Source organism: Apodemus sylvaticus, chromosome 17 (genome assembly GCF_947179515.1).
Source record: "Apodemus sylvaticus chromosome 17, mApoSyl1.1, whole genome shotgun sequence".
Taxonomy (NCBI): domain Eukaryota; kingdom Metazoa; phylum Chordata; class Mammalia; order Rodentia; family Muridae; genus Apodemus; species Apodemus sylvaticus.
This window is the reverse complement of record NC_067488.1, coordinates 62211284-62237994: the sequence shown is the minus strand read 5'-3', so window position 1 is coordinate 62237994 and position 26711 is coordinate 62211284. Positions and strand designations below refer to the sequence as shown.

General features: G+C 45.3%; 2 protein-coding genes across 8 annotated transcripts in view; one reads left to right on the top strand and one right to left on the bottom strand.

The window, feature by feature from the left end:
* The window catches only part of Prickle1 (prickle planar cell polarity protein 1), a 94389-nt gene extending 81419 nt beyond the window's left edge, over positions 1-12970 (top strand). For both annotated transcript variants that reach the window (XM_052161201.1, XM_052161202.1), the window contains exons 2-8: positions 827-1013; positions 2735-2848; positions 3505-3642; positions 4105-4308; positions 7144-7330; positions 8261-9124; positions 10795-12970. In XM_052161201.1, coding sequence (XP_052017161.1) covers positions 882-1013; positions 2735-2848; positions 3505-3642; positions 4105-4308; positions 7144-7330; positions 8261-9124; positions 10795-11651 — 2496 coding nt within the window. In that variant the 5' untranslated portion in view covers positions 827-881 and the 3' untranslated portion in view covers positions 11652-12970. The remainder of the gene's footprint in view (positions 1-826; positions 1014-2734; positions 2849-3504; positions 3643-4104; positions 4309-7143; positions 7331-8260; positions 9125-10794) is intronic.
* Positions 12971-20237: 7267 nt separating this feature from the next.
* The window catches only part of Pphln1 (periphilin 1), a 90232-nt gene continuing 83758 nt past the window's right edge, over positions 20238-26711 (bottom strand). For all 6 annotated transcript variants that reach the window (XM_052161736.1, XM_052161737.1, XM_052161731.1 and 3 more), the window contains one exon: positions 20238-23165. In XM_052161736.1, coding sequence (XP_052017696.1) covers positions 22971-23165 — 195 coding nt within the window. In that variant the 3' untranslated portion in view covers positions 20238-22970. The remainder of the gene's footprint in view (positions 23166-26711) is intronic.

Here is a 26711-nt window from a genome sequence, read left to right as displayed (position 1 = left end):
TTAAAAATATGTTTAAAGAAAACTGGAATGGTGAAGGTTCACATTTTCTTTCTTAGTGCCTCATGTGTGAGGGATGATTTTTAAGAACTAGAAGACAAAGGGTTCTCTCTCTCTCTCTCTCTCTCTCTCACACACACACACACACACACACACACACACACACTGTGCTGACAAAGCTGACATCTCAGCCTCAGGACCACTCCTTGACACCTTTAGTGCCATTTTTTTTTTTCTGAGACAGCTCTATTATTTAGAGATTTCACACCTCACTTTGGCCAATAGTGGGCTGGTTTCATTTCACACTCAATAAGCATTCCTAAATGGTGGCTGATAATGAGATTAAACCATCCAGTCACCAAGCTGGACCCATGACCTGGCACTGTATCCTGTACTCCTTTACTGTTTGTTGAGGGGATTGACTGCTTGCCTGCCCTTTTGAGTCGGGGATTAGAAGTTTAAACTGTGTGGTTTGCTTCAGGGGTGTGCTCTCAGCTGTCTCTGCTGCCCCAACTGGAAAACATCTGGGGAACCAACAGAGCAGGGTCTCTGTAGCCAGCTTTCTGGGTGAGTCAGAGAGCCAGCCCACTTCCCAGCACCTCTGTCTAAATGCTGATACCTTGCAGGATCTCATGTGTAGGTAAATTAGTCAGCAGAGCAGTTTCCTTACCAAGTAAATCATGAGCAAGAAGCATCTTTTAAAGGCCACTAAGAACACTCGCTTGGTTCTCACTTTCTCTGAGACCCTCAGTGTGTAAACCCTATTAACTAGAAGCTCTTGGTAGAAAAGCATTTTTTTTAAACACTGCATCTTCTATGTTACCCACAGCAACCATCTTTGGATGCCTTGTGACTGAGAAGCCAGCTTTGTAAACCTCATTATTATGCCTTTGGAGATGGAGCCCAAAATGAGCAAACTGGCCTTCGGGTGCCAGAGAAGTTCCACGTCAGATGACGATTCCGGCTGTGCGCTCGAAGAGTATGCCTGGGTCCCCCCGGGCCTCAGGCCCGAGCAGGTAGGAAGGAAGCTGTCCCCTTGACTTGCTTTCCAGGGAAGTGTTTCCTCTCCCTGGCTGCCTTTGCTTTCTAAGGTCTGCTTTGGTTTCAGTCTTCCTCGATCTACTGCCCCACAGCAATGCCCTGCTTCCGCCAAAGTGATTAATGCCAACTCAGGGCACCACAGGTGTTCCTGATAGGGCTTTCCCGAGTCACTCTTTAGGGAAGAGAAACGGTCCTGATTTGGATGTTTTTTTTTTTTTATGGTGGGGGTGGGGGAGGGGTGTTTGTCTTTTGAAACAGGGTCACACTGTGTAGTCCTGCCTCGCCTCCAACTCACAGAACTCAGGGGTCTGCCTTCCTCTGCTCCCCAAGTGCTAAAATGAAAGATGTGTGCCACTGTGACAAGTTTCAAAGCTTCAGTAAGGACAAAAGGAAAGAAAAGGACCACCAGTTTCCCAGAGTGCTCCTCTGTGGAAGAGGGGTGCGGTGTTGCCAATAAACGCGGCCTTCGATAAGCACCCTGGGGATCAGAGAAGCATCACTGTGGCCCTTTTGTTTCTCACTGTTTTAAAGATGGGAACGATTGATCTGCGGGCCTGTTTTTATTTCCCAATATCCTTACGATGAGGTTATTAAAAACTGTTGGTAGATCCGGTACAGGCAAAGTTTCCCTTCAGAATAGAGGATGCCACCAGTTCCATGCCTGATTGTGACTTACTGTGCTTGGGAGGTGGAAGGGAACCCCTTTTGAGGTAGGAATGGAGAGATGGCTCAGCAGTTGAGAGCACTGACTGCTCTTCCAGAGGTCCTGAGTTCAAGTCCCAGCAACCACTGGTGACTCACAACCATCTGCAATGGGATCTGATGCCCTCTTCTGGTATGTCTGAAGATGGCTACTATATATGTATATTTCTTAAAGAGAGAGAGAGAGTCCTTATACATTCAAGGCCCAGTGCATAAGTGGCTATTAACAGTAAGGTAAGGGAAACGCTTCTAGAATACAGGAAGGAATATTATGCTGGTGTAGCAGTTAGGGGAGTGAAGTTTGACAGACTGTTTTGTGGAGAGGCCCCCCATCTTTCGATGTCTTTGTAGAGCTGCTGCTAGCCAACAAGTCCCAGGTCCCTAATCTCTTCTTGTTTTACTTGAATGCCTTTGGTTCCATCTCAGCAATGCAGGCTCCTTGGCAGTGTTCATCAAGGGATGTTCCTAAAGTAGCTAAGATCAGTTCAGCATCTCCCTTCCCCCGCCTCCTTGGGGGAAAGTGGAGCCGGATGCTGCAGATACCACCCGTAGAAGCCCGTAGAAGTGCTGGTGCTGGAGAGAACTATAGGATTCAAAGAGAAAATAGAATCAAGCCTGTTTATTTAGAGGCTGGGTGTTGGGTCTTGTCACACAGCCTGTGTGGTCATTTACAGAACTCACCCAGCACTCTCCCTTGGTCCCTCAGCTGACCTTAGGAAGACTGGGGAAGAGACGCAGTAAATGTGCACATTTGATAGCGCATAATTTATGGCGCCCTTAATTGTCACTACAAATTGCATTCCTGAGGAGCAATTTAGCAGCTGGATGCGAGTGGATGCGAGCAGATGCAGGTTTGCACCGCTGCTGGGTTAGCTCAGCTGGTCCCTTCATTAGCTGCAGGATGCCAAGACCTGTAAGGAGGGTGCAGACGGGCGGCTCGCCCTTCCTTCTGTGTACTGATGGCACCGCGCATGCGCTGCCTCTGCTTCCCCAGATCCAGCTCTACTTTGCGTGCCTGCCAGAGGAAAAGGTTCCGTATGTTAACAGCCCTGGAGAGAAACACCGGATTAAACAGCTTCTGTACCAGTTGCCTCCCCACGATAACGAGGTAAAGTAACAGGAGGAAAGCTAATTAGTAAAAAGAAAATAAACAGTAAGCACCCAGGGGCCTTTCCGAAATCCCAGCTCCTCACTGGTGGGACCTGTCTTAAAATGCTTTTCTTTTCTGTCTTTTTTTTTTTTTTTAAAGAAAAGAGAGAGAAAGAGCATCACAGCAGGAAGCGCCATACAAGTTGTTTCTGATACTTTGTTTCCTTCCATGTGCTGGGTTGAAGACCGGAGGCCTGTAGAATGTAGCGTGAGAATAGCCAGTTTCAGCCTTCCGAGGAAGGTGGTATCCTTCCTGCAATCAGTTCACATTTAGAAAAGAGTAAGGCATGCCTGTTTCTGTCGGATGGTATGCCTCTTTTCTAAAGACTGAGGTCCATTTTACTTATTTATTTATTTATTTATTTATTTATTTATTTATTTATTTATGAGACAGGGTCTAGATCTAGATCTGTAGATAGACCAGGCTGGCTTCGAACTCCTAAAGATCTACAGGTGATGGGAAGCCGGTGTGTCACCACACCCAGTCATGCCTTGTTAGAACGGAGGGTTGCAGGCAGGACAGCTAGGTTTCCTGTTTGCCTTCTTGAAACTCTGGGAATGAAGGATTGTAAGGACAGCCCTCCGTGACGCACTTCTGGCCTCTCTCCTGTGAAGGTGCGGTACTGCCAGTCTTTAAGCGAAGAGGAGAAAAAGGAGTTGCAGGTGTTCAGTGCTCAGAGGAAGAAAGAAGCTCTTGGAAGAGGAACCATTAAACTCTTGTCCAGAGCAGTGATGCATGCAGTGTGTGAGCAGGTAGGCCCTTTCTCGCTGGAGCAGAGGGTTGGTGGGAGTGGAGTAGGGTGCCCGAGAAGGTCAGCGATGTCTGGTGTGAATGCACACCCTGACTTCCCACGCACCGGCTGCTGTGTGACCACAGGAGTCAGTCACTTTGAATGAAACTGTGTCTTGCAGGGGGGGGGGGACCCTGTAGTTAAAACACAGCCATATAATGAAGACATTTTGACCCCCTACTAATGGTTCTCAGTAGGAGACACACTCCACGGGAAAGCCTCTATGAATAGGGCACTGGACAGAGCCAGGGAGAGTGGCTGAGGGAGGCATATGGGAGGTGGGATAGGCATTAAATCACCAGCAGAAGTAGACAGACATTAAAGCTGTTCTGACAACCCTGCGGTTTGTTTTCAAATGGGAAGAGCTGAAACTCCAGTACTCTTTAGGTGAAGGACCGTTTTAATTTCAAGTCTTTGTTTTTAGTGTGGGCTGCAGATGAACGGAGGCGAGGTGGCCGTGTTTGCCTCCCGTGCGGGTCCTGGAGTCTGCTGGCATCCGTCCTGCTTTGTCTGCTTCACGTGTAACGAACTACTGGTCGACCTCATCTATTTCTATCAGGACGGAAAAATCCACTGTGGCAGGCACCATGCCGAACTGCTCAAACCTCGGTGCTCAGCCTGTGATGAGGTAAAAAAAAAAAAAAAAAGTTCATCCCTTAATGATGGAAAAATAAGCCAATGGCCAATTTTCCTCTGTTCCCAACTAAGCTAAATAGGTGGTTCTCCTGCTTTTGTTCTGTATAGATATTTTTAAGATAAAGCTGCCCATTCTCACTGGAATTCTTTGTAGCTAATAAATGAGGGCAGCAGGTGCTTTCGCTTGCCCCTGATGTTGTCTCTGATGAAATGCAAGGGTGGGGGAAAACACTGCACAAGAATATGCAGAATATGACCTTTTGTTTCTCAAACACAGGAAGGAAAGTATTCAAATGTAGTAGACACGTTTCATACAGTAGCGAAGATATAGATAGGCAGACTGGGTCAGTGGAGGGCACAGCAGAAGACAGATGACTGTGTAAAAAGCATTTCTTACTCTTACATTATTACTATTCTTATTCTTTATAAAGTTTTGGGTATTTTTGAAATGGTCCCTTGAGGCTAAGCAGGTCTCGAACTGAAATGCCCTATCCTCCTGCCTCCACCTTCCTAGAGTTGGGATAATAGAGACTTTAAAATAAGCAGCTTGCTAGACATCATGGTATATAACTTTAAGTTATAGGAAAGTTGACCAGATACTGTAAAGAGCCCCTAAACTCCGTTCTTCCAGCCCCTGGTGCTGGTGTCTTCCATCACCTTGGGGTATGTCTTAGTCAGGGTTTTATTGCTGTGAGAAGACACCATGACCAAGGCAACTCTTATAAGGACAACATTTGACTGGGGCTAGCTTACAGGTTCAGGGGTTCAATCCAGTATCATCAAGGCAGGAACATGGCAGCATCCAGGCAGGCATGGTGCAGGAGATGCTGAGAGTTCTACATCTTCAGCTGAAGGCTTCTAGCAGAATACTCACTTCTGGGTAGCTAGGCCTAGGGTAGTAGGTGTGTCATGCCCACAATGACACCCACTCCAACAAGGCCACACCTTCTAATATTGCCACTTCCTGGGCCAAACATACACAAACCATCACAGGGTGACAGAGCAAGAATCACCATTTGTGTAAGAGCAGTGCTTATTCCAATAGGCTCTGTTTAGGTTTTTCTTTGCTATGCTTAGAGGCCTTGCTGAGTTTATTTTAGTCATAGTGCTCAGTGGGAATATGACCCAACAAGGGTTAAAGATGAAGTAAGACTTAACGTTAAGTTTAGAAGTTAAGAGTATATGAGCCTTAAAAGAGATAGGAGCCTCCTGTAGCCCAAGTTGGCTCCAGACTCTTGTAGGGAATGACCTTGTAGGGAATGACCTTGTAGGGAATGACCTTGTAGGGAATGACCTTGACCCTCTGATCTTCCTGCTTTAACTTCCCAGGCCATCTTCTGGGTCCAAGTCCGTAGTGTGCAGGTGGGACCGTGGCGTCCGATGAAGCTCAGCTTCCTGCTTAGCTGCTCACACAATCACAACTCCACCGTAGCTCTGCACGCGGCCCCCACACACTTTACTTCAGTTCCTTAACTTGACTGCTGGTGTGTGCTTTGCCAGATGATGCCGCCAACATCTTCCCCAGGAACAAGAGTGTGACAAGTGAATTCTACCTCCATGAAGAGATGTTCATGTTCAGGCAAACACGTATTCAGTTTACCTTTTCAACACTGTCGGTTTATATTCTTGCAGACAAGTGTATGACAGTGAAATGAAAGCAAGGAATGAAGCCAACTCCGATCTGTAGCTATCTATAATAGACAAACATACACATTCTGTAGCAGAAGTGACTGTTTCTCTTTCACATATTTGATGTCAGTGGGTCAGACCATTCATGATTACAAAGCTACATCCTCACCAGATGGTGGTGGTTCATGCTTTCAGTTCCAGAACTCAGGAGGCAGAGGCAGGTGGATCTTAGAATTCTAGGCCAGCCTGGTCTACAAAGCAAGTTCCAGGACAGCCAGGGCTATATAGCAAAACCCTTTCTTGAAAAACTAAATAAAGCAATATACTCTTCAGACCAGCACAAACCAAACAAGTAGAAAAGTATTACTCTTAAGAAGTCCTCAATCTGATGAGGATTAACAAGGGAAGGGTAGAAAATTAGAGAAATGATAGAATATACTAGAACAAGCTAACCTTCCAAAATCAAAGACCCCCGTCCGCAGGAAGCTATCCCTTACTCTTGTCACATTTCCCTGTAACCGTTCAGACCTTGCAGTTGAAGGCTTTAAATACACACAGCTTGGGGCTGGGCTCCCTTTGCTCAGACCTTCCGTTTCTTTCTGTTGACTCTGTGCCCATGCGTAGGCAGTTCACACCAGCCCCTCTCACTCGGCCCACCGTTGCCAAACTCCATCACTCTTTCTCGTTTCTAAGTCCTAGGAGCAAGAGCTTTTCCATGCCAGGTCTAGGCACTCTGTCATTGTGCCGGCCTCCTGCTCCATCACATCTCACTCCACCTCATGTACTATTTCCTCCATCTCTCCTCTCCTCACTCTTGGGTCTCAGTCAACTAGCCATACTTGTCCACCACATACTCCAAAGAGGCCAGTGTCGTGTGTGTAGTTTTGTAGATATGTGGTGTGTGCCTGTTCCACTACCACCAGGACACAGCCATTTTATAGTCACACACACACACACCTCTCCCCCTCCCTCCCTCCCCACCTCACTTCTTCCTCTCATGGATGACTTGGAGGATTACAGCCACCACAAAGGCCACCTCTAACAAGAATGTCCCCATGAAGTGAACTCTGAGCTGGTACCTGCACCAGGGCCTTTGTGCTCAGATCTGAGAGCCAGTGCCAACCGCAGTGCAGGGTGGAGTTTGTCATGATGGTACCTGCTGATCCTCCATCACGCGGTCCTGTGTTTCTTTTCGAAGATCATTTTCGCTGATGAGTGCACAGAAGCGGAAGGTCGCCACTGGCACATGAAGCATTTCTGCTGCCTCGAGTGTGAGACGGTCCTCGGCGGGCAGAGATACATCATGAAGGATGGCCGCCCCTTCTGCTGCGGCTGCTTCGAGTCTCTCTATGCCGAGTACTGCGAAACCTGTGGGGAGCATATCGGTAAGAGTCGCTCCCACCCACGCCGTCTGCCCTGTCACACAGACACAGCCATCTATGATTGCCCACACAGCCTTGCTTTGTTAATGTTTGTGAAAATTCAGGGATCCCTTACACGTATTGGAATACACGGATGGCCCTTGAGGGATTGTCAGATGAATTCTGGATTCCAATAGTCAGTAATCACAGAATCCCAAGCGAGCTGTGATTCTGGGGAAGTTCACAGCTGAAATTCCCATGAGCCTCTGGGGAGTTTCCTTTGTGTGTGTGTGTGTGTGTGTGTGTGTGTGTGTGGTGGTGGTTGTGCTGGGGCATTGCTGTTGCACATATTAGAAAGGCCCTGGTCATACCATTTTTTTACCAGTCTATTAATATATCTGCTATTTGTGTGTTTGAAACATTTCACTGAAAATATGACTGGCAGCAAGTCAGTGCTGAGCTCTTAGCCAACAGCAGGTAGCTCGTGGTCAGAACTTATGTTTATATTTGCATGTGCATGGGAACACTAGACAGTGCTTCAACATTATGCCCCAAGCTATCTTCAATAGCAAAAGCATCAACAAAAAAGGCACAGAAATACAAAAGTCACAGCACCGAACACATCAAGTGCAGGATACCTGATTACTGTACATGTGGTAAAACCAAAGAGTGCCTTGGTGAGGAACATATTGGTGAATTTAAATCTTCAGTGCTCTGCACCGATGGCTGTGTTGTGGCTATCAATTTGTGGATTAGAAATAATTTTGAGGGTGGTGCCGGAGAGATGGCTCAGCACTTAAGAGCACTGACTGCTGTTAAGTCTTCGTGGCTGGCTGGGACCACACAGTGAGACCTTGCCTTAAAACAAAGCCTGGAACATTTCCATCACCCACAGTTCCCTCCTGGCCACACCCTTGCACAGCTCCTAACTGTTTTCCTAACCTTTCAAAACAGGTGTGGACCACGCACAGATGACCTACGACGGGCAGCACTGGCATGCCACAGAGGCCTGCTTTTCCTGTGCGCAGTGTAAGGCCTCTTTGCTGGGATGCCCCTTCCTCCCAAAACAAGGTCAGATTTACTGCTCCAAGACCTGCAGCCTTGGGGAAGACATCCACGCCTCTGACTCCTCCGACTCTGCCTTCCAGTCGGCCCGATCGAGAGACTCTCGCAGAAGTGTGAGGATGGGCAGGAGCAGCCGCTCAGCAGACCAGTGCAGACAGTCCCTCCTCTTGTCTCCCGCCCTGAACTACAAGTTCCCAGGTCTTTCAGGCAATGCCGAGGACACCCTTTCTCGGAAGCTGGATGACTTGAGTCTCGCCAGGCAGGGGGCAGGTTTTGCTAATGAGGAATTCTGGAAAGCCAGAGTAGATCAGGAAGCCGCTGAAGACCCTGAAGAATGGGCCGAGCACGAAGATTATATGACACAGCTCCTCCTCAAGTTCGGCGATAAAAGCCTCTTCCAGCAGCAGCCCAGTGAGGTGGATATGAGAGCCAGTGAGCACTGGATACCTGACAACATGGTTACAAATAAGCCCGAGGTAAAGCCGAATCACCAGAGCCTCGCAAGTAAAAAGTATCAGTCTGATATGTATTGGGCCCAGTCCCAAGATGGGCTGGGTGACTCTGCCTACGGCAGCCATCCGGGCCCTGCCAGCAGCCGAAGGCTGCAAGAGTTAGATCTGGACCATGGTGCCACGGGGTATAACCATGATCAAACCCAGTGGTATGAAGACTCCCTGGAGTGTCTATCTGACTTGAAGCCAGAACAGAGTGTCCGGGATTCGATGGATTCTTTGGCGTTGTCCAACATCACAGGTATGCCATCCAAGGGCTATGGGGTGTTTGAAAAAGCAGGCACTAAAAGGTTGATTCACTAGTAGTTACAACTGAGTGCCAGCAGGGGGCGTATTATTGAAGACTCTGGAGTTTCAAGTGCATGCTCCAAGATAGTAAAACAGACATGTCTTATAGCTGAGTACATATGTGTAACATTCTGAACATAGCCTGAAAACCGATTCCCTTATCGGGAAGTCAGTGTCTGGGTTATTGGTGAGATGTTCTGTATTTAGATTATACCAAATGCATTTTAAGATACTAAAAGTAGCCTGGGTATAAGATAATAATCTTATAAAACTTTTTTAATATTTATTTATTTATTATATGTAAGTACACTGTAGCTGTCTTCAGACCCCAGAAGAGGGAGTTAGATCTCATTACAGATGGTTGTGAGCCACCATGTGGTTGCTGGAATTTGAACTCAGGACCTCTGGAAGAGCAGTCAGTTCTCTTAACCGCTGAGCCATCTCTCCAGCACCCTTATAAAACTCTTAAAAATAAAAATTTCTGCATTGCCCTGTGGCAAAAGATAGCCAAAAAAAATCTTAGTTTTTCCCCCACATTATAATTTGTACTTTAAGCTGGACAGGGGTGGTACACGCCTTTAATCCCAGCACTCCGGAGGCAGGAGGATTTCAGTAGATGGGGATAAGTAGCACCAGCGTGTTCTGTTGCTATAATACAGCCAGGAAAGGACCATGTGCTTCTGCTGCCAGAATGGTCTGTCCTAGCTCCTGGCCTGTCAGACATGAGTCTTCCTGTAAAGAGGACTCTAGGAAGCACGCTGGGTGACAGTCACCGGGCCCCATACAGATACCGGGTGGGCGTGTGAAAGGCAAGGGCTGGAGGTGAGGCTCAGAGGCACAGCAGGCACTCTGCGTGTACCAGGCCCTTCATTTAACCCCCTCATCCCCCCCCCCCCCCCCCAGTGCTGAGAACCAAAAACAATGCTCGAGGCTGACGGTCCTTGGGAATAATGGGCTGAGAACCAGGCTTTCTGTAAAAAGCGAGGAGTTACAGCTTTTCCAGTCTGCCCTGGCTCCGTGCGTATTTAAGTAGCCAAGGTCCACGCTTTTGGTTTAGAACTAAAGAGCAATCTGGGAGTAGAACAGTTGAGAACATGACGCAGGCCTGGGGCTGGCAAGCCTTCTGCTCCCAAGGGCTTCGTTGCACTGTTTTGGCCCGGCCATGTAGTTTCTGTTCAGGCTACTCAGTTCTGCCACCGGGGGAAGCAGCCCCAGACAGCATCTGGGCAGATGCGCACAGATGTGTTCCGGTGTGACTACACAGAGCAGGCTGTTGGCCCCAGTCTAAGATGAGGGCCACCCACACTGGTTGCCTGGTGTTGCAGACGAGGTTACGGTGGCTCTCTTAGCGTCTGTTAACAAATGGATGGACAGTGTCTGTTGTAAATAGGCATTCATTCCTGCTGCTCATGCCTTGTGCTAGAACAATATTGGTTACCTAGTAGGGTGAACAAGATTCCTTCTTCTCAGTTGGTAAACAGTACACGGTACCTTTCCCTGGTGTACTTTAATCAGATGATTAAATAGGAACTTTTCCTTGAAACCCTCTTCTGGACCATATTTAGCAGCTCTGAGAGTGTTAGGACTTGTGAGGATGACACTGTGATTTGGGTTCTGTTGCAGGGGCTTCGGTGGATGGAGAAAGCAAGCCGAGACCGTCATTATACTCTCTCCAAAACTTTGAGGAGATAGAGGCGGAGGATTGTGAGAAAATGAGCAATATGGGAACCCTGAATTCTTCCATGCTGCACAGGAGTGCAGAGTCCTTAAAAAGTCTGAATTCGGAGCTGTGCCCGGAAAAAATTATACCCGAGGAAAAACCCGCGCACCTCCCGGTGCTCAGGAGATCCAAGTCTCAGTCCCGACCACAGCAGGTCAAGTTTTCGGATGACGTCGTCGACAACGGAAGCTACGACATCGAAATCCGGCAGCCTCCAATGAGCGAACGGACTCGGAGACGAGTGTATCACTTCGAAGAGAGGGGATCCAGGCCTCACCACCATCGCCACCGGCGAAGCAGGAAGTCGCGGTCTGACAACGCTCTGAACCTGGTCACAGAGAGGAAGTACTCCGCCAAGGACAGGCTTCGGCTGTACACCCCTGATAACTATGAGAAATTCATACAGAATAAAGGCGCCCAGGAGCTCCGAGCATACATGCAGAACGCCAACCTCTACGGCCAGTACGCGCATGCCACGTCGGATTACGCCCTGCAGAACCCAGGAATGAACCGGTTTCTGGGATTCTATGGGGAGGACGACGACTCCTGGTGTTCGTCCTCCACGTCCTCCTCCGACTCGGAAGAAGAAGGGTATTTTCTCGGACAGCCCATACCTCAGCCGCGGCCACAGAGATTCACCTACTATACCGATGACCTTTCTAGTCCAGCTTCCGGACTGCCCACCCCACAGTTTAATCAGAGGACAACTAAATCCAAGAAGAAAAAGGGACACAAGGGCAAAAACTGTATCATTTCTTAACCAAGTTGACACGGAGAGTTTTTGTTTAAAACTTAAGTCATTTAGCCTGGACTTGGACCTTGTATTCATCCTAGGAAAGTCGCTAAAATAGTGTGAAGTGCTTTCTCTGGTCCCACTGAGGTTATAGTCAGGTAACACACGAAAGAGGTGGTTTCTCCAGTCTCAGTGCCATAGTAACACAGTCTTATGCCCACGGCTAGTAAACTACAGCCGCTTTGGTATCTCGTCCACAAGAGAACACTCCAGAAACTGCCGCTGGTGATTGGACAGAGTGTGATAGAAGATGGATAGCCACCTTTGTAAGCAATAGTGCTTGTCGTTAATTCAGTCAGGTTGGCTCAGGTCCTGACTGGTGTCTTGAGAGGCATGCATGTCACCATGACGACCTAGCTAACACTGTGCCGTTCCATTGTGTGAGGCGAACTTGTGTTCTTGTTCAGTCCTTACTAGCCAGGCAAACATATTGTATTACTCCCAGCTACAGGTCGAAAGGACTTGCTATTTATATGTAGTATTTCATAGACCTAAGTGTATTCCTAATTTAACGGTGCAAATATTAATGTATATACTGTACAGTTCAGATTTTAAAGCTGATATTTTTATATCCCTGAATCGCAAGATGTTTGTTACACTCTGCTGGGCTAGATTTGCTAGGAACTCAGAAACAGTATCTATGGATGAGATGACTGCTTGTATTTTAGTCAGGGCTTATAAGTTTAGACAGTCAATTTATATTGCTTTAGTGATGGAAAGTTGGTTTTTTCCCCCTTCAATATTAAAAAAGGCTCTGTATGCATGGTGGGGCTCTGTACATACTTGGTACTAGGCCCTGTTAATCTCACAAGTGTTATTTATGGGTCAAGCTTTGTAAACTGTATAAATGTAAAAAACACACCCCACACATACCTCGGGAGTATATGGTGAAACCAAGGAGAAGCTATCTGGGCATCCTTCCCCGGGCGGGGGAGTCTCTCAGCAGGTGACAGCGTCCTCACAAAGAGCTTTCTGTGTAGACTTACTATGTACAGAGAGGTTATTTCTTCTGCCCTTTTCCTTCCAACCTGTTGTTGGCCTTTAAAAGCAATTTTGAAAACTGGGTTTCCAGTTGCAGTTTTCTTTTAAGATTTTTTTCAGGAAGAATGAGCCAGAGAACTCCCACGTTCATGAGGCTCTGGTTCGGTGGAGAGTCATGTTGGATTTGAACTAACGAGCGGGTAGTTTGGTCTGTGCTGTCCTTGCATTTACATCTTGGTCCTAACTAAAGGTCCCGGTGTCATCCTGGGCCTTTCAGGGAGGTGTTTAATAAAGGCTTAATAAATGAGAAACTACCTTACTGAGTCTGAATCTTCCACTCTGTTCTGGTGCTCAGGTGTGGTTAAGTCCACAGTCCTCCTCAAAGATCTCTGTTGAACCTCAGACTTGAGGGAAACTCTCTACTTACCAAAGTGGAGAAAGGCTGTCTAGCCTCTAAAGGGCCGGGCATGAACCGGTAGGTAAACCTATGGACAAGCACCTCCCAGTGTCCATCCCTAGAGGGCACAGCCAGAAAGGCTGCAGTGGGGAGAGGGCCTTTCACTCTGCAGCTGCACTGGCATGTCCAGGGTCTGGTACACTTCAAGAACAGGTCACTATGAAAATGAAGAGTACATGTGGCAGGAATCCTGCTGACAGAATCAAACACAAGAGCTTCCTCCCCTCGATAAGCAAGCAGTATTTATTCAGTTATAGTGCACCCTTTAGATGTTCCAAACACAAGAGTATCTCTTAAGAATTCCCCTCGAGGATGGGGGTGGAGCTCAGTGGTAGTGTATGCTCGGTGAATACAAGGTGGTCCTGAGATCAGTTTCTAGCAGAGAGGGTGAACACTACCCTGTGACTTGTTTTTCACCAGCGCCCAGCTGCCACCCCATGACTACAATCGGTTTCACCTCTGTTTAATAACTGTTCTGTTTGGGGGTACTCCATTATTCAAAAAGGCCTTTGGTGACATAGTTGAATTTCCCCATACATATATGACAGTGGCACATGTGCGTATTCACTGACCAGTTTTCTCATAATTCACACGAGAATGGACGTGGGCAGCTTTCTTGGTGTTAAGAGCATATTAGCGGCCTTATTTCAGAAATGACTGCCGTGCTGCGCTGCCAGATTCGGGCCAAAGTGCGTGTGCCAGCTGAAGGCAGACATGCCAGGTATGCTCTGTAAATGCAATCTGAAAAGATGAGTCTGCTACTCATCCGGCAGGAATCGTGCCTTTCGTTTCCTTACATAATTAATATAGATAGCCAAAATGTACAGTAGATACTCGTGTTTCATTATCAATGATAATGTAGCTTTGGGCTTTTAAATCTACTCACCACAGAGAAGTCTACAAAAAGAGAAAGGGAGGCAGCTGTGGTAGTTCTATAAAGAAAGCACTAAACTTGCAGAAAACACCTGAATAGACCCCGTTAGAAAGAGTATAAAGTTTGCTGCTAAGTCACTGAATTCCAAAGTTTGACCCCAGATAAATAGCACTCAGGAGATGCATGCCACTGACTGTACACTGGAGAGACAGATGCTGAGGTCTTCACTGGGGTCCCGATAGTACTCACTGACAAGGACTGTGCGTCTGCTGTCCCCAGTCCACAGTCTAATTCTGTAGTGAAAGAAGTTAGCAGAAGCTGGGCTGGAGAGATGGCTCAGCGGTTAAGAGCACTGACTGCTCTTACGAAGGACCTGAGTTCAAATCCCAGCACTCGCATGGTGGCTCACAGCCATCTGTAAAAGAGATCTGATGCCATCTTCTGGTGTGTCTGAAGACAGTAACACTGTACTTAAGATATAAGAATAAGTAATTAAAAAAAAAAGTAGCAGAAGCAAAAGGAGATGCCATCTGCAGTCCCTCCTAGCAGACAGACAGCACATGACAAGAGCTGGAATGTGTACCCAGGACTGCCTGTTCCCGCTCCACTGTGTTATCAGGTCCAAAGTATTACAAGACAGGCTAGGAGCTGGCTTCCATAACCTGCCCTCCCTACCCCACTTCTAAACACTAACGGAAATGTATCTGGACAAAACTGTCCAGTGAGATGCACCCGCTGCCAGCCAATTCCCATCTCCAGTCCTTGAGTCAAGAGCCTTAATCAAGTTAGAGCTGTCTAAGGAAGGCCCAACACTAAAACTGTTCACACAAATTTGCAGATGGAAAAAAAAAAAAGGAAAATCATCAGGAGTCTTGAAAGCACAACAGAAAAACACACACACACACACACACACACACACTAAAAATACACATATAGACACACACAACCAAAACCCATAAAAGAACAAAACTAGAAAATATTAAAAAAAACACACACACACTAAAAACACACATATAGACACACACACAACCAAAACCCATAAAAGAACAAAAACTAGAAAATATTAAAAAAAAAATGCCAAACAAGACACACAGGAAAAACTTAATTTTCCCTTGGCAAGCAGCCAACTGAATAGCTTCTTGGGGGGCTTATGTGTTCCCCCCATGCCCCAGGGCTGGGACCCCATTCGAATTGAACTTGTGCAGATGCCCATGCATGCTGTCAGTCTTGCTGAGTTAGAAAGGCACTGTGCCCCTGGCGCAACCCATCTCACCAGCTTCTACAGTCTGTCTCCTCGTCCACAGAGCTAGCTCACTGAGCTCTAAGGGACGAGGTGTCACGAAGACGCCCCATTTAGGCCTCTCTCCTCTAAATTCTTTCTCTGTGCATTGTCCAGCTGTGGGTCTCTGCATTGTTTCCACCTGTTCTAAGAGGAAGCTTCTGATATGGATAGGCACGGGACTGACCTATTGCTTTTCTTTAGCAGAATAGCAGTGTTTGCTTTTCCCTGAGGCCTATCTAGTCTCCGGTCTGGGGGCACCTGAGAACTGTCAGGTATAGGTTCCATTCCATGGAGCAAGCGTTAAGTCTAATCGGAGAGTGGTTGGTTACTTGCACATCTGTACCGGCCGTATACCGGCATACTGTACAGGCAGATCAATAACTTAGATCCTGGTTTGGAGCCAGCTGGGTGACTGCCTTTCTCTCCTAGTAGAGTGCAGAGTATCATCCAGCGTTGTGAACACCAGACAACAGCGATGAAGGCTCTACGAAGGCACAGCTTGACTTTGCCGTGTTTCACGAGCTATGCGAGCATTACCTTCAGGAACACGGTCTTACCGTAGTATGTGGAAAGCAGCCAATACACTGCGCAAAAACGCGAGATGTTTGGGAGATTGCATGGGCCCTCTTTAGCTAACATATCAACTAGATGTATTCTCGTCACTGGAGGTTTTATTGGTGGCAAAAGATGCTTAGTTGGGGCACTGACTCCCCGTCTCCCCCACAATGCTCTGTAGATTTGCTTCACACATGTATATACTCTAGGAGGCTTCTACGGTAATAGGCTCTTAATCTCCCCATCTCCCTCCCCATTTCCCTGTGTAATCCTCCCACTCTCCACGTCCTCCTATCCCTCCAAAACTATTATTCTATCCCTTTCTTGGAATTCCTTCGTTGCCCCCTAGTTCCTTATTCTATACCTACTATCCGTAGTTATACAAACTGTGATACGTCTATCAAAGGCTTAACAGCTAATATCCATATACGAAAAATACAATATTTGTCTTTTGGGGTCTGGTTTACATCAGGATTTTTTTCTAGCTCCATTCATTTACCTGAGAATTTTATGATTTTTTTTAATGGCCAAATAATATTCTACTGTGTAAATATATCAAAAATTCTCATTATTCATTCATCCATTTATGACATCGAGGCTGTTTCCGACGTCTGGCTGTTAGGAAGAGAGCAGCGATGAACACGGCTGAACTGAGCAAGCACCTCTGTGGTGGGATGAAGCGATCTTTGTGTATGGCTGCATTCTGAGGTGCATCTTTTCTCAGCTTCCTGAGGAACCATTACACTGACCTTCACAGTGGCTGCATTAAGTGTGCACTCCCACTAGCAATGAGCAGCGCTCTTTCTCCTCCCCGTGTCCTGCCAGCGTGACCTGTCATGTATTTATCTTGTCCATCTGACTGGTGTGAGCTGAAATCTCGGAGTTGTCATGATTTGTATTTTCTCGACAACTAAGGATGTGGAAGGTGTTTCATCTTCTGAGAACTCTCTGTTTGGATAGGAGCTTCATTTTAAATTGGGTTGATTTCTTGATGTCCGCTGTTTTGTTTTGTTTTTTTTTTTGTAGTTTTGGTTTTTTGAGTTATTTCTATATAGGAGATGTTAGCTCTGTATCAGGTGTAATTAGTAAAAATCGTTTCCCATTCTGAAGCTCACCCAATAGCACAACGTAGGGACCAAAGTTCCTTCTATCAGTGGCTTTGGAGAAACAGGAAGGCTGCACTCTGCTTGAGAATGGATAAAAACGTAGAGCCCCGCAGTCCAGAGCAGCACTGCCTCCCACAGGAGGCAAAGAACTTGGTCCATACACTTAACTATGAGTGTGGGGCACTGCAGTCAGTTAACTACTCAGTACCCACCCAGCCTTGGAAAGGTGGGAGAGTATATGCTGGTATATACTGGTTTCACACCTACCCCAGAGCTGTTCTTTCTTGCTTACTGAAGAGGATAGGATGACATCAGTGCTCTCAAGAACCAGCAGGAAGGGCGCGAAAACCCTGCATCATCTGTAGCGCAACCTTGGTCTGGTAAGCAGAAATGTGGCCTGTGCTCTCAACAGCTCCAGTTCTGAGGACAACTGGATGAATGGCTGCCTAAGTCACAGACTGCCACCCACCACGAATCCCCGAAAGGAGCAGCCAAAGAACTGTCAGAGCCTACCTTGGAGGTTAGGGTATTACAGCAAAACCTGGAGAGAAATTCAATCAGAAATATCAATTCTGGCAAGGTACAGCAAAAATTCTTCCTTAGGGGTATCTGGCTTTCGGCTCCGTGAGGTTCAGGATCTGAGGATGGCTCAGGGCTAGGAAGCAGTTGACAGCTACGAGAAATCAATGAGTTTTGGCAGTAACATTATTCATGTAATTTCAAATTCAGTTGTAAGCAACAAGCTCGATGCAATATTCTTAACGTTCTTTTCTAACTTACCTTTTCCTGTAGAAGGGAGAAGTTGTATTTACTCTTCAACTCTAACGTCTGTAGTTGGAGGGTTGGAGAGATAAGAGTTAAGAGTACTCAATGCTTCCCAGAAGGCTAGAGTTTAGGAAACCTGCAATGGGCAGGTTAGGAGGAATCCTGGCAACTCTAGCTCCAGGGGATCTGACACACTTCTGGGACACTATGGGCAAACACATGTACATACCCCAACACACACACACACACACACACACACACACATGAATAGTCCATAGTTGGGACAGACTCCTGTAACAGAAGAGAGATTAAGAAGAAAACATAAGTTGTACATAACATGTACTGTGCCTTGATCAGGAAAAAAAATAGCACCTCAAAGCAGTAGGGGATGGGTATGACTTGAGGAGCATTTCAACAAAGACACTGCAGAGTCAAGCTTAAGGAAAGCAATCTCAAACTTAGAGAAGTGGAAAATAGTGAGAATAACTTCAATAAAGAGAACAAGAAGTCTGGATCAAAGATAATGTCTACAGGGAGTGGGGTGGGAGGGGTGTCACGGGCCCTAGTGGGAAACTCTAGTTGCCGTTTTGCTAAATGAAAACGCTCATCACCTTCTAAGTGACACGGGACTGCCCACAGATTAGCACCAGTGCCTGATTTGAGCAGATGTTTCTTTCTCTGGGGGTCAGCAGTAACTGAAGAGATTCAAAGTCATGAGGTCACCTCTCCCAAAGTTCACAGACTAGAGGGCACGATGGAAGAATATGAGACAAGAGATGGGGTAGATTGTTGTGACACTGTCTTCTAGGCATGCCACGCCCTCGTGTGGCTCTGAGTACCTGCAGGGAGCCTCGTAAGAGTGAACGCACCAGGCTGGAGAGATGGTTCAGCAGTTAAGAGCACCGACTGCTCTTCCGAAGGCCCTGAGTTCAATTCTCAAAAACCACACGGTGGCTCACAACCATCTGTAAAGAGATCGGACGCCCTCTTCTGGTGTGTCTGAAGACAGCTACAGTGTACTTATATAAAAGGAGTGAGCATACCAACAATTTGTCAGAGTGCTGAGGAGCTCATGAGAGTCGCTCAAGATTAAAAGGGAGTTTGATGGTCACAGGGTTTGTTTGTTTATTTGCTGGTAATGCCATTAGTAAGGTGTCCATGCTCCTGTATATAAATTCTCACCTATGCTTCTGTAAAAAAGGGCAGCCCCCCCCAAAGAAAAACAAACTCCACAGGAAAGAGACAACTTAAGAAGAGGATCAGGATAAACAGGACCACAAGGAGTACTGGGAGATATATGAGATTAAAACACACACACACACACACACACACACACACACACACACGAACAACCATAAGGAAACTTACTCTGTATAATACATACAAGCTAATTTGCATGAAGGTTGTCTGCTGGATGTGGCACACACCTCTGAGCTGACAAGTGAGCTCTGAAGAGAATTCATTTCCAATTTTAGACAAGCAGGGTAGGACCAAAGGGGTGGGGTTCTTGAAAGACCTGTTCTGTTCTTGGTTGGGGGCACCAAACACTATTCAGAGGTTTGGGTTTCAAGGTCTCCCCATCACCGAGACTCTCCCCGTCCGTCCCTCCCCCGTGCTGGTGTGCACACAGGCAGAGCTCCGCACTCTCCGTCCTCAGCTTGAGTTCTTCAGCCTTGTTTACTTCATGCTTTCGACATCACAACTATTACCGTCTACTTTACTGGACTGAAAAGCGCCTGGAAGATTATTAGAAAGGTACACTTCCGGAAGTCTGTGAGGCTTTCTCAAACAGTGACATCCATCGAGGGGGAAGACACTCCCTGAGTGTGGTGTCTGGGGGCTCAGGAGGAAGAAGCCCCACAAGCGTTGAATTCCTTCTTTCTCCTTCCCTCCTTTTCTCCACGAACCCCTCTCCCTCCCTCTGGCCTCAAGGCTCCAAGTTCCCCACCATGAAGTCATGCTTTACCACAGATCCAGAAACAGTGGAACCCAGTAACTGAGGGCTCACAGCCTAAGATCAAAATTAAAAAATGAAATTCTATCACAGCGGTGAAAACTAACTTTGGCCACCCAGGCATATACTAACCTTTCACTATCGCATTTCTTCTTCTGAACTCCTAACACCTCTCAGTCTCAACAAATCCTCTTTCTCCAAGACCCAGGGGTCAGGTTTCACTTAAAGGTGAAGTAGGCTTTAGGCTGCTAAGCACAAATACCTATAGCATCCCAGGCTGTGAACCGGACTGATATAGAGAGCCAGGTTACTGCTCTGCAGGAGTGACAACAGCTCAGGAAGACTTCCTGTGACTTTCCGTCTTGTAGCTCTGTTCTCTAATTATTAACTGTCACTGTGCTATCACGACTGACTTCTATAACATCAAAACTCTAGAAAGCATCCAAATAAACAGTGCCTCAATCCTCCGACTTCTAGCTGGCTGCTGAGAGGTGAACTGCCTAGTAGAGTCATTGTGCAAGAACAGATGAAAACACTTAACTTTACTCATAGGAGCTGGAAAGAATGAGACGAGACAAGTTCGTTACTTAGGATTTATTTTGCATTTTACAGTATGTGCTTCCCCCATATTGATCATCAAGGCCTTACGGTGAGACAATGAAAACTTATCACATGAATTAGGTATACTGAAAAACAATGGATAATTTACAAACAAGTCTTGATAGAATCAAAGACATTTTATAAAATACATATTCTGCTACACAAGAATTCTAGATGTTAAAAGGCAATTTTAAAAACAAAGATAAACAAAACAATTAACACTGTTGAGTCTGGCAGAACAATGCTGACAGCGAGCTGCGAACAGCTTCAAGGCCGTGCGACTTGAGGGAAGAGGATTACTGGGTGGACCTTCACGTAAATAACTTATTAGTAAGATTCTCTCTTTTTTAAAAATAAATTTCTACCAAGTGAATGATTTATTTGCCAACTTGGTAGCTTCTCACATTTTAAAGTTATGCTTGTCAACAACTTGATTTAAAGAATTAGTGAAAGGGAAAAAGGAGAAATAGCATGTGGTCTTACTGAAGTGCCGGTATAGACCACCACATGCACTGAATAGGAACATGCTTATAAAAGGTATGTATAGAATCTCAATGCCAAAAGTAACTCCAAGTGTTCTTACTTAAGGAACTTAAGAAAAAAACAAATGTCCTCAAGTAATTCTAAATTGTCAAAATGGCTTAATATGTATCTTCACACATCCATTTCAGGGCTTCTTAAAATTAAGCATACTGCTATTTCTACTTTATATATAATCTGTGTGCGATGTAGGAGTATCTCTGCAGACAGGAGCTTGGAGGCCACTGAACATAATGGTAAGCACTGGGGCTCACACCTGTAACTCAGGAAGGCTGAGGCAGGAACCCCAAAAGTTAAAGGCTGGGGCATGAGAGTTTGAAGCCAGCCTAGGATACACAGCACGAACTCGTCTCGAATAAAAAAGTAAAAAGGACAGAAGGGAATGAAAATGAAAACAAACAAAAGGATCCTGTGCATGGTGGCGAATGGCTTAACGCCAACATGCGAGAGGCAGAGGTGGGAAGATTTCTATGAGTTTAAGGTTAGCCTGATCTACACAGATTTTCAGGCTAGCAAGACCCTGACTTAAAAAAAAAAAAAGTAGATAATTTGATTGGGCAGCAATTAAAACAGTGATTGTAAGGTGCCTAAGGCCACAAATTTAGTATCTTGTCTCAATGAGCCAGGGCCCATGAAGCAGCAGAGATCATAACTGTGTCTTCACTCATTCACTGGCTCACTCACGGCGTGCTGGGCGCTATGAAGAATGAGACCCTCTAAGCCACAGAACTGAGGTCACAGAGAGCAACTGTGACCTGTAACTTAATGCCAAGCTTGAGTGCCTTGTCAAGTCCCTTTTTTGATATAATGCGGGCCTAAAACAAAACTTAAGTGCTCTGTATATTCTAATATTTTTATTACACCCATAAGAAGGGTTAGTGAGACACCTCAACTTAAGTCACCCTGCATCTCAGAGTACCCCTCTTGCTAGTCTACACTATTGTCTAGAGAGAGCAGTTGGGAACCTCAAGGGCACTTGGTAGAAGAGATGAGCTAAGTTCAGTGACTTCGGAGGAAAATATTGTTCTAACAGATCCTTACAGATTTTCTTTTTCTTTTTTCTTTTTTTTGTTTTTTGTTTTTTGGATTTGGTTTTTTTGAGACAGGGTTTCTCTGTATAGCCCTGGCTGTCCTGGAACTCACTCTGTAGACCAGGCTGGCCTCGAACTCAGAAATCCGCCTGCCTCTGCCTCCCAAGTGCTGGGATTACAGGTGTGTGCCACCACCACCCGGCTTCCTTACAGATTTTCAAGTGCATTTTTTCTATACCGAATAAGAATTATTCTCAATGCAAATATCATATGATAGCAAAGTTCTCATTCCTTAAGACAACATATTTTGCCATCACCAACTCAAAATGCTAACAGTGCCATCATTGTATGCAACCTGGAATAAATGATCTTAACTACAAATTACCAGCTCCCAAAAGGGACACAGAGACGTTTTATTATTTATGAGTGTCCAGGTCTTATAGCTTAGGCATCTTCCCAACTAGCTCCTAGTACTTAATCAACCCATTTATTTTGATCCACATTTGTCTCAGGGCCTGTTACCTCTCATTCAGTTCCTGAAAGTCAGACTTCCTTTGTGTCTGGGTGGCAAATTCCCTGCACAAATTCTTCCCACAGTTGCTATCTCTGCCCTGAAGTCCCACCTTTCCTCTCCCGACCTTGAGGCCACCAGGGCTTCATTAAACCTATCAGAGGGGATGGGGAAGAATGTTTATAATCTCTGATGAAGGTGCTGATCAATCAGAAGAACAGTACCAAAGTCAACAGTACTCTGCAATCTGTGCGGGTTAAGAAATCAACATCTGAATACAAAGACAACCTTTACACAAGGTACGCAAGATGATCCTAGAACATCATGGAAGACTATGGAACATGAGTTAAATACAGAAAGCTGCTCTCCAGAACTGCTTTTTTTGAACATTAAAATAACTGGATATTATTTTTGGAGGGAGGAAGTGTATGAAGAGTAGAATATTCTACACATAGGGGAAACATTCTAATTAAGATACTTTAAAGAGTATTGTAGATGTTTATTTAATACTAGAAATGTGCTCGGCTATCATAAAGTATTTCTCTTCATCACAAAATAGTAAGGATTAACACAATCCAAGGAGAAAAAAAAATCTAAAAAAAAACTTTTTTAAGCTGGCTACTACTTCTTCTAAAAAGGGTCTCCAAAGTCTTGAGTAGCATTATCATACTCAGTGATGAAGTGCTTGAGCTCCTCCACACAGCGCTCACCGATTTCGTGTAGATTCTGCCTCAGTGCAAACTGGATAGACTTTTCTAGCGAGGGATCTTTTTCAATCAGCATTTTCACCACCATCCCAAATGTCTCGCAGTCTTGTCGGTAAACCTAGGATGGTGAAACACGCTTTGGTTAGATGAGTGGCATTAGAGGTAGACACATGGCTGGCTGTTCCGGTAGACTGCTGCTGACATCTGCAAGGGAGATCCAGGAACACGGCTGAACCTCCCTAGTACCAGCACAGCCACCAAGGGAACCTGCCTTGCTGCGTTGGATACGGGCTCAATAAGGACAGACAGACAGACACACCCACCACTGAGAGAAGCAGCAGAGTGGGCATCTGAAGGAAGCAAGGCAGACAGACTCCATACAAGGCTTTACACCGGGTTAGGTAAAGAAGGCAAGGACAAAAAAAAAAAAAAAAAAAAAAAGGCGAACAAATCCTCAAATTTGTTAAGAGAAGGCCTATCAGGCGTGCTGACAACACATTTAATCCCTGTAGAGGGAGAAGGATCTCTGAGTTGAAGGTCAGTTTGGTCAACATAGAAAATCTGATGTCAGCCAGAACTACCACATAGTAAGTAAGACTGTCTCCAAAAAGGGGACTGTGGGATGGGGCGGAGGAAGGAAAAAGTTTCTGAACTTCAGAGTCTTTGAATCGACAAACTCAAAAACGTTGGAATACAACAAGAAGCTGCAGGTGTGCTCAGCATCCATGCACCTGAGGGGAAGCACTCCGCTTACAAACCACCAAAAAGGGTTAAGATCCAGCCAAAGATCATGCACACACAGAGGCGTAACTACATCCATGTATATACGCACACATATATACGTGCATGTTCCTTAATGAACATACTTTTTATTTCAAAATATGTAAATGTTATCTCTGGGAATTAGATATTTACTGTGCACTAATGTATATACGCACACATATATACGTGCATGTTCCTTAATGAACATACTTTTTATTTCAAAATATGTAAATGTTATCTCTGGGAATTAGATATTTACTGTGCACTAACTATCTGCTCTATACTAAATATGTGTCTATACACACTGCCTGTAGATGAGACTGGACACAGAGTCCAGCAGGCAAACAACAGTTCTCTTCTTCAACCTTATATGGGTTCATAGAACTGGACTCAGGATGTCAAACTGTGCAGTATGCTTTGACTGCTTAAAAACAGCTTTTTTAAGGACTCAATGAATTTAGGTTGCTAAATTTTACTAAATTCATTATCAAGATATTCAAATTGACTCAGAAAAGGAGGTGTGGGAGTATGGGCTCACAAAGCCTGGTGCAGTAGTACCATGCCACCAGTTATAGGCCAGCCTGAGCTAGAAATAGGTTCAAAGACAGTCTAAGACCAGAGCAAACAGGAAGGAAGGAAGGAAGGAAGGAAGGAAGGAAGGAAGGAAGGAAGGAAGGAAGGAAGGAAGGAAGGAAGGAAGGAAGGAAGGAAGGAAGGAAGGAAGGAAGGACAGAGGGAAGGAGGGAGGGAGGGAAGGAGGAAGAAAGATTTACCAGTTCCAAGAAAATTAAAAAGTTTTACAAAATGACATGACACAAAGTACAACATATAAAACCTGTATCTATGAGTGAGCGGGTAAGGAACTGGTGGCCAAGCCCGAGGACTAGAGTGAGCCCACATGGTAGAAGAGAATCAACTCCTCTGAATTCCATGACCATTTATACACACACACACACACACACACACACACACACACACACACACACACACACACACCTAATGATAAAATCTGTTTGAAAGCTATCAGGTTCAACTGAATTGTTTATTCCAGTTTATCCTGAAGATTTCAGGACACAAAACTGGTATTAGTCTTACAAGTGAAACAGAAACAGAAATAGCCTATCAGTCAGGTTCACTACACGTAGTGCTGAGGTAACAGCCACATTACAACTAGTCTTACAGCAAACACTCCCCAAGGCAAGCCAGCACAATCCTATGGGAGGGACAGTAGACTCTTGAGTTGTGTGGAAGTAAACCCCAGCAAACATACTGTTACATAATAACAGAACACTCATCTCACACCAACCATAGGCCTCAGAGGACTGCTCTGTGGGTGGCCTACATTTTACTGTCTTTAGAAAGATATATATATATATAACAGATGCATTAGATAAAGATAATGTTACACTGAACTAACTACAAAGTCTTAAATGCCCATCTGCTTCTTAGTTAAACCCTATCACAGAACACAGTTGGGCTATATATCTACACATGATAAAAGCATCCTGACATTCTAATACTGAAACCATGACTGTCACAGGCTACAAGCATTTTTTGCTTAGCTATGTTTTTATTAAAAGTCTTTTTTTGGGATTCTGGGGAGATGTCTCAGCGGTTAAGAACACTCACTGCTCTTCTGAAGTTCCTGAGTTCAATTCCCAGAACCCACATGGCAGCTCACAAGTGTCTGGTGTTAAGAGTATACAGATATACATGCAAACAAAATATGCATACACAAAAAATAATTTTAAAAATATGATTTAAGTATTTTTAAAATTATTTACTGGAATACATAAATGTTTGTACATTTTTTTACAGAAATAACCAAAACTATTCAAAGCAACCTAAGTCTGTACTCGAGGGAATTTAAAAAACAAACAAAAAATTTAATGCCCAGTTGGACATCAGATAGGAAATAGTTTTAGTTAAAGGAAGACCTTGCCCTGTAACATTTTATAAACACAACTTGAAACTGTTAGAAACCTATTTCCGAAACCTGTTCCACAATAAATCCAATCCATGACAGGAAGGGTGCGGAGCATGTTTGCTTATGGTCCCAAGTTGGAAATGCATCAATAACCTGCAGATCTGATAGCTACAGGCCACACAGGAAGACTCTGTTGCTGCTTCTGTTGTGTTTGGATCTGATCAAAATAGGAAGCAGGTCAGTGTCTGGGAAGAGTTCACACATGCTGCACAGATAGCTAAATGTGTCAGTAGAATGAAACCATCACCCACCGGGGTTGGACAGCACTGCAGCACATAATGACCAAAGTCGGCAGTTAGGATGTGAAGCTCTTCTAAAAAGAACGTGGAGTCTGTGTTCCTGGAGAAGCACAAAGTCAAGGCAAGCTAAGGTGGATTAGCACACGCCTTCCAAGTCTGGAAGGTGACTGTGAGTGGGGCTGGGGAGGCACTGTGCAGGGAGAGCCTCCAGTGCTCCCTCACTATCCAGCAAGACTATTGCCCTGCTGTTGCTGCCAGCATCTCATGCCATTTCCTTTAACCAAGTGCATTTGCTTAAAATGCTTTTGTGTCCTGCTTCAGGAGGGTGACATCCTCGGGACAGAGGCAAGAGGAGAGGACTCACACCTTTAGGGATTGACAGCGATCAGTCAGAGGTTTTCTCTCTGCTTTCTTGTAAATCTAAGGATTGAGCCCAGCGTCTCTCCTGTGTAAGATAAACACTCTAATTACCTCTAGCTTACTTAATGTAGTTACAAATAATACACAGGCCAAACTAGTCTCAAGAGAAATTCTAAAACACTATGAATTAAAAAAAAATAAAATGTCAAAATTTGCAATGGACAACAAAAAAAAAAATGTATTTACAGTAAAATGAAACAATTGAGTATTAGAAGGCACAAAATTAGTTTATGACACTAGAAAAAGATAAAATTCA